The following is a 12,074-nucleotide window of genomic DNA, read 5'->3' as shown; positions in this document are numbered from 1 at the left end:
CACTTCAGAATTCATCCTGCTGCTTTTATCAGCAGTCAGGTCATCAATAAACACCAGTGACCCGGTTCCATTGGCAGCCATACATGCCCATGCCATAACACTGCCTCCACCATGTTTGACAGATGAGGTGGTATGCTTTGAATCATGAGCTGTTCCTTTCCTTCTCCATACTTTTCTCTTCCCATCATTCTGGTACAAGTTAATCTTGGTTTCATCAGTCCAAAGAATCTTATTCCAGAACTGGGCAGGCTTTTTTAGGTGTTTGCTGGCAAAAGCTAATCTGGCCTTTCGGTTCTTGAGCGTTACCAGTGGTTTGCACCTTGTTGTGAAGCCTCTGTATTTACATTCATAAAGCCGTCTCTTGACTGTAGATGTTGACAATGACATGCCTACCTCCGCAAGAGCGTTCTTGACCTGGCTAGATGTTGTGAAGGGGTTCCTCTTCACCATGAGCAGAATTCTGTGGTCATCCACTTTAATTGTCTTCTGCGGTCCTCCAGGCCTTTTGCTGTTGCTGAGCTTGCCAGGTAATTCCTTCTTTTTCAGGATGTTCCAAACTGTTGTAATGGCCACTCCCAATGTTTTTGCTATCTCTCTGATGGGTTTATTTTGTTTCCTCAGCCTAATGATGGCCTCCTTCACTCGCATGGACACCTCTTTGGACATCATGTTGGGGGTTCCAGTGAACAGCTACCAAATGCAAATGTAACACTCAGAACCACCTCCAGGCCTTTTATCTGCTTGATTGGTCATGGGACACCCAGGAAACAGGCCACCCCTGGCCATGCAGCTGCTTGTCAGCCATTCGTTCCATTACTTATGAGCCACCAACGACGGGGTGTGTGTGTATGCCACTGGTTGTACTTCCTGAATGGTTAGTGCCTCACTTTTGTCAAACCCCTTGAATTATAGCTGAAAGTCCTGACTTCACCCCCATCTGGGTGTGTTTCCTTTCAACTTCAATGTGGTGGTGTACAGAGGCCAACTGCCAAAACAGTTATCCTTGTTCCAATATTTCTGGCCCTGACTGTAGTTCTGATCCAAAAAAAGCTTGTGCGACAACATAACCATGTACAGCTATATTCCAGTTCACAAACGCATTACAAACTGGGCTCTCAGAGCAAAGGAGAAACTAATTATTTAAAACTTTCCAAATACAAGCTGTAGATATGTATTATATACATTATTTTCTCAGTAATACGACAGCAATAACAAAACCAAATTTGTCTATAGTTTCAGATCTACACATTTTTGAAATGTTTAAATTCCATAGGTTTTGGCGGCGGGTCGGGGTATTTTCTTGCTCCCCATGAATGAACTCTCAAGTGGTGACTGCCTACAGATTGTGTGTGGGAGAAGATAGTGCTCACTCTGTGAGTTCTAAACAGCACCAGAGAAGGGCATGCAATGCAGATATGCTGTATACAGTGAAAGCTAAGCTGTAAGGTCATATCCTCCTCTCTCTTGGGCAGGTTGTAGCTGAAAAGTGGGTCCTGCATCTGAAGTGTTTGAAGACTCCTGGTATAACCTATCAGGCTACCCTCCCTACAGCACTGTGCTACATTTTCTGAGCCAGGCAAAGATAGTGCAATGCTGTAGTGGCTGGACTTTTTATTATCTATATACCACCTTTCTGCCAAAGCAGCTTACCATTTCAAGTAATGGCTTACAACAGCCTTCTCCAACCTCCAGACTACAACACACATAATCCCTGACTACGGTCCATGCTGGCTGGGGCTGATGGGAGTTGTAGTCCAAAACATCTGGAAGGCAACCAGGTGGGGAAGACAGACTTACCATTTAACAAACAGGATACAAAAAGAAAAATGAATGCAGAGTGAAGAGGAAAGTAACCCAGTTCAGGAACCAAAAATGTTCATCCCATTAACATAATCAGATCACATAATGACCAGGTGAAATGGTAACTCCAGGAGAACAATCAGGGAAGAGAGGAGCTGATTATGTGTGTGTATCTGCGGGGGACTCGCTGTCTCCCTTCTCCTTCTGATGCAGCTAGTTGGAATGGCTGCTGGTTGAGGCAGCTGTGGGAGGGGAGAAGTAAAACCAGGGGCCTTGTTAACTCACATCTCCTTCCCATGAAAAATAAATATCAATTCTTTAGCATCCAGATTTTATCTATGCCTCTTTATTTCTAAATCCAAGTGCTAGGTGATTGAGAATAGAAATTAATTACAAAATTTAATCCTTCAAGGCCAGAAGACACAGAGCAATAAAAGAAAAGGGTATTTCTGATAAAGATGGTGGAAGCCCTATCTGCAATACATAATAATCTTAAATGGTGATTAAGTTTGTGCCTCAGGTTGCACCAAAGCATACCGCAACAAACAAGCAATGGTTACTTTCTCTTCAAAGATACAAAAGTAGTTATTTAGATCTAGCTCTAGCTCTAATTGGAAAACACCACTGTAAGGGAGAGAGCAAAAGTAAGAAGAAGATTTGATAGTCTTCTTCTTTATTAACAAAGCTGGAGATTGTTTTGAGATGATGCAGTAGGTTTAGAGTCAAAAGAAAGACCCAGACTAAAAGTTGTGTTCTGTACTTCTGTATTACATATGTATCCAGTCCTTCCTTTAAGGAGCTTGGGCCTCTCCATGTTCTCCATATTATCCTCAAAATAACCTAAGTGAAGTTGGTTGGGCTGAAATCTACAGAAATTCATCAATTTCTGTTATTACATTTCATTACCTTTCTGCAAGCACACACTACTTTTTGGTGAAAAAACAGTGGGCTCCCAAGAAAATATGTTTAGCATTAGGATGTTAAAACACACAGTTATTAAAAGTTACCCAGCTCCTATGCAGCATTCATTAAGATGGCTTGAATCAGGATTGACAAGCTGCACTTTAGTCATCTCTATGACGCATCCACAAGACATTCAACACATCAAACTCTACATAAATAGGCAGAGAGAGTTAGGGTGCAATCCTATCGGGATAGGCAGCCGCATCCAAACTCAGAAGCCGCCGCCGCCTATCCAATGAAGGCAGGAGCAGCGTGGAGGGTATCGTCCCCTCTGTGATTCAGCAACCCTGCATTTGCGGCTACACAGACGATTTCGGCTGTCTAGCTGCTGGAAGTTGCGGGGGGGGGGGCAGACACCGGACGACACATAGGAAACGTCAGAATGGCACTTCCGCCTTCCCCGCCCCACCCCCCAGGAAGGCCTATTTTCTTATGGGCACGGAGTGCAGGGCCAATCTGCGCTGCCTATGAGGCAGCGCAGGAGGGGTTGGAGGCTGGTTCTCAGGGAACTGACCTTGGACCGTGGGCCCCGAGGTCGGTTCCCGGGAACCAACCTATCCTATGGCCGTTTAGCCGCTGACTAGCGGCCCTAGGATTGCGCCCTTAATTTCCTTATGCAAAAATATTTCTGTAGATCAGCTTGTAGATGCCTCCCATGCTAATACAGATGGACCAATCAGTCTATTTCCAGTACATGTCAATTTTGCATGTGTTTATTCATAAGTCTGTTCTGTCTCATTTCCACATTAATATCCTGATGATTTTTTAAAAATTCTGTATGAAAATGCATATATATATATATATATATATATATACTTAACTGTTTATTTTTTAAAACATTTTTCTGGTACGTATGTAAATGTACACATTTCCAAATGTATTTTACCCTAAAACACTCATTTTAAATGTATTTTGGCATACACAAGTTTTTGACCTAAGAACTGCATCACAACATTCAGAAAAGTGTGAAATCCAATTTCCACAGGTGAATTTGTATTGGGATTCACAAAAGTTGAATTCTTCAAGTACCCCTACCTCCTAATCACATTCAGAAAGGAGTATTCAGCTATTGATGTAACTTCACAGTGACCAACACCCCTGTCAAAATATCCTAGGTAGCCAGTGGCTGAAGCACTAACACAACCCAAGCTTTTTAAAATATTACATTAAAATCATAATTGCCTGGATACCCATGATGTTCCTCACCTCTAAGCAAATATACAAAATACTGTTGAACCAAAATACTAAACAACATGATAAATCATTACAAAGAAGTCTTAGAAGACTAATCAGCACTGAAGATTAATATATTGCCTACATTACTATTTGCTATTGAAAATTTTGTATACCTATCCCTGTTGGGGTACTTTAAAGTTGGCAGAAATTATTAAATAATTGTCTTTGGGGGGAATCAAGGACCATGAATTCCTATGTCAATCCATCAAAAACAATATTCCAAATATTACTATTTTGTGGTATGGCTGAAAACAGCTGATAACTGTTATAGAAACTCTAACAGAGTGATCCATAGTTCCTAGATAGCATGCCCAGTACAGAGGGAAAGTCAGACATGCTCTGAGACCCATCTAATGGAATTTCCCTGTTCGGAGGACAGAGAGGCAAAAAATGCCTCTGCTGTTCTTCTCATCCTAGCAGCAAGAGCGCTGTCAATACGGTCCTCACCCTTAGGATTGCTCTGTAATTGTCGTAATAAGACGTTGTATATCTGTAATGACAATATTGGAAATGTGGGATACATGCAGAAAACTATTAGCTCAGGTATTTCACCATTAATATCTTTTCTGTATAATAAACAGTTTAAAATTGGAGGAAATCTAGACAAATGAAAATGGGACATATTAAGATTCAAAGATATTCTCCATAAAGGGAATTGTTTGAATAGAGCTGAGATTGGTTCTAAATTAGGAATTGACTTGCCTCATTGATTCCAATATTTACAGATATCTAGCTTTGTGAATAGGAATATTAATGAAGGAAGACTGAGTGGGGTGCTTTCTTGCCCACTGACTCCAAATATTCCTGTGAGAAGTCCCGAAAAAACCACAGTAGCAGATATAAGGACCAAAAGAATATTCTTAGAGCGCAATCCTATGCATGTTTAGACAGCGAAACAGCCTACAACTCTCAGCATGCCCCAGCCAGATTAAAAAGCCACATTAAAAAGATGTGTCTTGACCCCCTTCCTGAAATTTCTGTGAACTACCCAGAGCGCTTTGGCTACTGGGCAATATAGAAATGTAATAAATAAATACATAAATTATTTTTTTTAAATGCAGAGAGAATAAGGACTAGTCACAACTCCACGGGGAATGTGTTTCTGAGTTTGGGAGAAAAACAGGAGAAAGCCCTTTCCCATTTGCCCAACAAGTGGCCCTCTGAAAGTGGGGGTCTCCAAAAGGGCCTCTCCTGCTTATTTTCATACGTAGGGATGGCACAAGTGTCAGGCTGGGGCTCCAAGCTCGCCAATATCTTGCCGGCTTGGCCCCGCCAATGTTAGTCTGCAGATTTCCGTGCTTGCCCATCTCAAAGTGTGCTGAGTCAGGTAAGTTCACAGCTGCCCACTCCCTCACTGAGCTGCCATTTTTATGCAAAATGGTGGCTCATCGAGGGAGTGGGCGGTCCTGCACTGTGCACCCGCAGACCACCCAGCATCTCACCCTGCATGGCCAGTCGGGGTCCAGCACATGGCACAGGATGGGGTGAGTTTGCCCATCCCTATTAATAAGCAAGCAGGTTTATACCGAGACAGGCAGTCCCACAGACAGCCAGACCCTAAGCCGTTTAGAGCTCTAAATTAAAACCAACACCTTGAATTGAGCCTGGGAAACAACTGGCAAGCAGTGCAGATGTTTCAGTATTGGGGTGATGCGATCATAATACTGTGCAGTAGTTAGCAGCCTAGCTGCCACATTTTGCACCAACTGAAGCTTCTAGATTATTTTCAACCATAGCCCCACATAGAGCGCACAGCAATAGCGAAATTGTTATGTAACCAGAGAATGGATAACTGTTGCAGATCAGACTGACTCAGGAATGGTTGCAGCCAGCGCTCTAAATGTAATTGTACAAACACACTCCTTGCCACCACTGCCACCTGAAGATCCAAAGACAGACAGCATAGGATACAGGAGTATTCCCAAGCTAGAAACCTCATCTTTCAGGGGGAGCGCAAACCCATTCAGAACAGGCTGAATTCCAATTCCAGAGCTAGGGGTTCTAATGACCAATAGCACCTCAGTCTTTTTTGGATTTAATCTCAGCTTGTTCACCCTCATCCAGCCCATTATCGAACTTAGGCTACGTTCAAGAGTGTTGACTGCTTCCTTGGAATCAGGTAACAAAGAGCAATAGAGCAGAGTGTCATTAGTATATTGATGGCATCTCACTCCAAAGCTCTGGATTATCTCTCCCAGTCGTTTCATGTCGATGTAAATAACACAGGGGACAAAGCACAACCCTGTGGGACACCAAAGAGCAAAGACTGCTAGGGGTGTACGAACCCCACTCACCATTCCGGTTGGGGGCGTCTACGGTGGGGGGGAGGTGACCTGTCCCTCCCCCCGGAATCCTCCCCGGCCGGCTCCACTCCCAAGTCCGCGGAGCCACCAGCTGGGCCTGTCCACAGCCGGACTTCTGTCCGCTGCTAGTCTGCAGCCACAAATGGCATCCGGCATAGAGGACACCATTTGCGGCCACAGACTGGGGCAGCGGACGGCAGCGGACGGACTGGCCCGCCCGGCAGGTAGGGTCCATCCAGGGAGAATTTCACAGGGTGTCGGAGGGGAGTGGTCTGTTCTAAAGAATCCAGCCTCATTGGAGTCCATGGCGGAATTCTCTGCCATCCCAAACGACTGCACAGCCAACCAATAGTCCCTCAGTGCCACCTTCTGGAGACAACCTGACAGTAAAGACTAGAACCATTGCAATATCATGCCCCAAGGCCCATCCCCACTATGCGGTCCAGAAGGATACCATGGTCAATGGTACTGAAAGCCGCCGAGAGGTCCAGAATAACTAGTAGGACTGCAGTCCCCCCATCTAATTCCAGGCGTAGGTCATTCACCAAGGTGACCAAAGCAGTCTTAGTTCCATATTCCAGCTGAAAGACCAATTGAAATGGGTCCAGATAATATGTATCATTGCACATGTCTGGAGTTGCAAGGCCACCACCTTCACAATCACCCTGACCAAGAATGAGATATTTGGAATTGGAATCCTAAAAATGTGAAATGTGAATGCAACAAAAGTACCTATTTACATATCAGAGACGGCCAAGTTGACCAATCCCCAGTGAAACAAATTGTTCCCACTCCTTTCTTTGGCTCCGGAACAAAGGGAGGATTCCCCCTCCTCCTCACCAATCTTCCTCCTCCCTATGCTTGGTTCCTCAGAGCAGCAGAAGCAGCTGAGCTAGAGGCTTTCTGCTTGGCCACTTCATCCCAACCCACAAATAAGACACAGCAAACCACACATACATCTCAGGTCTCAGCAGTCCCTTGTGAGACACCTGAAATCTGTGGGACTGGCAATAGCCACCCTGTTGCCCCGAACATTCCCTCTTCTCTGAGTTGCAGTAATACATAAGTGGCATGTCGCTGGGGTGAGTTGCTCCCTTATGGGGGTGTTCCTGAGCCTTAGCGACAAAAGAGCTGTGCAATTAATTCCTGAGCTTGCTTGACCAAGGCCTAGGAAGTTATCCAACCTGAAAGAGCTGAAGTTTTAGACATTCTCCCTTTATATATTTTCGACAAGCCCCACCCCAACCCATGTTACCACAGTAGCTTCAAATGAAGATATACCAATTTATATGTTGTGTCGCAAAGAGCAGCTTTTACTTCATAAGTGAAGTACTGGTCCACTGGTTTTCTTAACTGTGAGTTGCCGAGTTTTCTCTGGTGATGCTCCATACTTAAAAGTTTTGCTTCCAGCTCAGGATAGGGGGCAGACTTGTAGAAGTAATGTTTTGAAAGCCTGCTGCTAGCAGGACACATCTTTTCTTTAGTCTCCAATGCATCAAGTACCAACTCTCTCTCTCTCTCTCTCTCTCTCTCAAAATATAACTACACAAATCTTAAACAAACTACAAAATAGCAAAAACATACCAGTCAAAATTGGTTAACAAGAGTGCTCAAAGTGAGGTGAGATGGCATACCACTGCTTTTCAATGGACATAAATGAATTTGGCCTAATTTGAAATGCATCCTATTTCCTTCCCCCACCCCCCAGCTTTGAGCAGTAGTTAACAAGGAAGAAACTCTTTGTTCTCCAAAAGTTCCAAGTTTCTTAGACTGCTGTGGGTTTAAAACCAGAGAATGCCACATCCTTGTACATTCCCATTTCTCTTTCCTCTTCCGGTATTAAGAAAAAATCCCTTATTTTGTCATATGGTATATGTGTGTGCATAAGTGTATTCATTTTTGATAATGCATTTTTTTCCTCAAATGGATGGGCTGGAGCATCACTGGAGATCTCAAGCAGGACAACTCACAGGCATGAAAACCTGTCTGCATTCTCTAAGTTATTTCCAGTGACACTCCATAGTTACGGGCTGTACCTGAGCAGTACAATCCCTGAATTTACTAAGGGACAAACAATCATTATGAGGAATACACCCCACAAAAAGGAGATACATTCTTCAGGTACAATGTTACCTGAAGAATTCTGCTCCTAAAAAGTAGCTTTTGCTGAAGAAAGCTCATCAATACTGAAATATCTCACAAAATACTGTGTGGACGCTCATTTTCTACATAACTCATTTGAGGACCAGCCATCCCCAACCGGGTGCCCTCCAGATATTTTGGAATATCTCCCATCATATTCAATAGCTCCCATCAGCCCCAGCCAGCATAGTCAATGGTCAGTAATCCTGGGAGTTGTAGTCCAAAACATCTGGAGGGCACCACATTGGGAAAAGCTGGTCTAGAATGTAGAGCCCAGGAAGCCGCTGCCCCTCAGGTAAGTTTATTTGGGGGAGGATTCCCTAAATTCTTATAAGATTCCAGAATGCAAGCTTTTATCTATGGATGCCAAAGTAGCATCCTTGTTAAGCCTGCTATAGTTCACACATAATGCCTTGCCTTAAAATGTCTTGAACAGAACGATTTTTAGAGCTTTTTGCACATACAAAGTATGCCATATCTTCTGTTCTGGGTGACTAGCTTTCAGGCAGTATGTTGGAAGCACTACTTCCTAAGATGAGAAGAAGAGAGAATTCTCCTTGGACTTAAAGCCCAGACTGGGCCTAACGACCACCTGATTCTCATGGAAAAAACACAAACTGTCCTGAACATTTTATTGTGACACATGTCTTCCCACAGTGATAGCTATGATGAAAGCTATGTTGTTATAGAAAATAAAATGCAACTTGCCTCCGATGGGCAAGACTGTCATTGTCTGGTAGTAGGGTGTTGGGGCTGGAGATACTAGCAAAGTTTTATCCTAATAAGTTTGTGGGTGAAGTGAACACACATCCACAAATAATAACAACAAATTAAAAATCCACCAACCCTGCAATGCTCATGTTGTTAGAATACATCCGGGAACATTTTATCTAGTCAGATGAAAAATTAACTCACAAGTAAACCAATAAAACCAGGCTCTGAAATTGTTCTTGCCGCTGATACGATGATACACTCATGCATAAGCAAGAACACATGCCTTTTTTCCTTCAGTGGCCTTCAGGTGCTCCTTGACTGGCTGGAACAGGAAAACACAGCAAACGGGTCCCTGAGAGGCACACTAAAATGGTGGCTAGGGAGTGGGGGCATAGGGACTGTATGGCTCTGTTTGCTTACTGGTGTACTTTTCAGAGGCCAGAACTCCCTTGGAGGGGTTTGTCCTTTATTATCCCCTAAGTGAGGGGGGAGATTGCTGGCTGAGTTTGCTGGGGAATCTCCCCCTAAAAGGGTGCCTGCTGCACCAACGATCCACCAACACCTGCTGAGATATAAGGTGAAACAATGTGCAGGATGAAGCAGGGTGCTCAAAGAAACAGCCTTTTATTCTTTCTAGAAGTTTGCCTCCTATCAAGAGCTAGGAAGCATAATCCAAAGTATTATGCGTCACCAGAGATAATTCAGAAAGTGCAGCTCACAGGAACAAAGTAGGCCATTACTCCGCTTCTGAAGTTTTATATTTGATCCATTTATTTGCATGGTAGTCATCCAATTAGTAACATCCCATTACAGAGCTTCAGCTATTGGGCAGTATAAAAATGTAATAAATAAAATAAATAAGTAACACTGCTATATGCTCCCTGTGAAGCTATAATTTGGTGCACTTACAAATGGCCCCTGAAGCCTGGCTTTCATAACCCTTCTCAGAATTATAATTCAGTTCAGAAATCAAAGTATTTTGTTGCATCACTTGCTTATTAAATTATATTTTATGCTTTATTGTGGTTATATATATATATATATATATATATATATGAGAAATATTGTTCAAGCTGTTTAAAATACATCAATATACAAATGTATGCTGAAGAATTCAAGATACACCAGTTTATACACTGTGCCAGAAAAAGTAGTTTTTACTTCAGAAGTGAGGTAATTACATTCTTTAAAGAAAGGAACAAAAAATGGAAACATTATCCTTTCTCAGCATAAGCACTGTTCAGCTAAAATACACTCCACGTTAAGAGAGATTTGGCAGCTACAGAATGCCCAGGACTAACACCTTTCTTTCGCTTTAATCACAAATAATTGCCTCTCTTTGAACTAATGAGCAGCACAAAATGAATGCAATTTAGACAATTCATTCAGTGTAATAGCTTTGAGTGTAATATTACTGAGAAAGATGTTCTCAGTTTCCTGGAGTACAACAGAGGCAGCAGATTTTTCACTTGAAGAAGCATTTCAGCCACTACGCAAATAGAAATAGAAATCCCATTAACTATTGATACCCCCACACACACAACAAAACAGGTTAAATAACATTTCTATGTTGCTTTATCCTCATAACAACTGTCAGCTCCGAAGATCATAAATGTAAATACAGCCCTTCACTTACTGAAATCGATGAGAAACCTTCCAAATCCCTGCCTTTGGTACTGGGGCATGATCATTATGCAGGAGACGTTGTACTTCTGCTGGCATAGTTTTTCCTAAGAAAAGGAGAAACCGATCAAGGATGTCCAAACAATGCTTAAGTGGGCAAGTCCATGCACCTGCCTCTATCTTTGTAAAATAGTCCAGTAAGGTAACAGCCAGAAGGTCAATATAGAAATAGAACAATCCCTTTGAAAGGAATACACCTGGTGAGGTGTAACAGCAAATCAAACCTATATTCTAAAAAGATTTGGTATTTTATAAGACAGCACCTTAGAAATTGGGAGCAGATAAATCCAAAATTTCAATGAACGGGATGGAAAGTGATTTTTGTTTATGCTTCCCTGACTTTTCTGCCAGAAATATACAAAAGGGAGATAATACCTACACATTCATTCAGTGAATACAACAGATTGGGTCAGAAGTAATGGCCTCATTAAAATGAAATTGCTTTTTACCTACATTTCATCTGCTTCTCAGCAATTGCTGCTAACTGGCGGAACTGTTTATCTAAAGTTACATTTGAAGTATAGCTTTCATAGAGCCATGTGCATCCTCTTTTGAATATGAAGTGAATTCCTGGTCCTCAGACCATTGGAATCTGGTACAGACTAGAGATATAAATAATTCAATGCCTACAAACACAGCAGAGGGGAAGATTAAACTGGCTGCTTAAGACAAAGGACAATCAAGGAAGCTACTCTTGCAGTAGGATCTCTAGGACAGTTTCTGCAATCATGGAGGGGCCCATTTGTGCCTGGCAGCACAGTTGGGGCGGGGGGAGAAGCTGGGGGCTACGCCAGAAGTGATATCCCCAATATTCTCCTTGAAACTGGGGTCAGGTGCATCACTTGCATGGTCCTCACAATTGGGGATATACTGTCTGTGTTTCGCAGATTGTCAGGCATATTTCGTTCCGTTGCCTGCTCACTGATGGAATCAGATTTTTGTACAAGAATTTCTTTGCAAACGTGCACTTGTGCCAATGTGCATTTGTGCAAATCCCCTCAAAAGTAAAAAAGCAGTCCACAAGTCCGCAGAATCTGCGCACCTCAGAAAAAGCTGATCCACTGTGGAACCTGCTGGTTGGATTTACAGAAATCCAATCGAATTTGAATCTGTTGTGGATTCCCCTGACATCCACACTCACAATGGAGGGATATAAACAGCAAGATCCCCCAAGGAGCTGTGCTGAGACCAGTGCTTTTAACTTGTTCATAAATGATCTTGAGTTAAGGATGA

The 12,074-nt window shown here is 42.8% G+C and overlaps 1 protein-coding gene across 9 annotated transcripts in view; it reads right to left on the bottom strand.

The window, feature by feature from the left end:
• The window catches only part of KAT6B (lysine acetyltransferase 6B), a 182,844-nt gene that overhangs the window by 41,173 nt on the left and 129,597 nt on the right, over positions 1-12,074 (bottom strand). For all 9 annotated transcript variants that reach the window (XM_084845193.1, XM_084845199.1, XM_084845191.1 and 6 more), the window contains one exon: positions 10,795-10,888. In XM_084845193.1, coding sequence (XP_084701319.1) covers positions 10,795-10,888 — 94 coding nt within the window. The remainder of the gene's footprint in view (positions 1-10,794; positions 10,889-12,074) is intronic.

Source organism: Heloderma suspectum, chromosome 3 (genome assembly GCF_057233095.1).
Source record: "Heloderma suspectum isolate Gila_16-S chromosome 3, 16-S_ref, whole genome shotgun sequence".
Taxonomy (NCBI): domain Eukaryota; kingdom Metazoa; phylum Chordata; class Lepidosauria; order Squamata; family Helodermatidae; genus Heloderma; species Heloderma suspectum.
The sequence above is the reverse complement of the archived record's forward strand: the minus strand, read 5'-3'. Positions and strand labels throughout refer to the sequence as shown.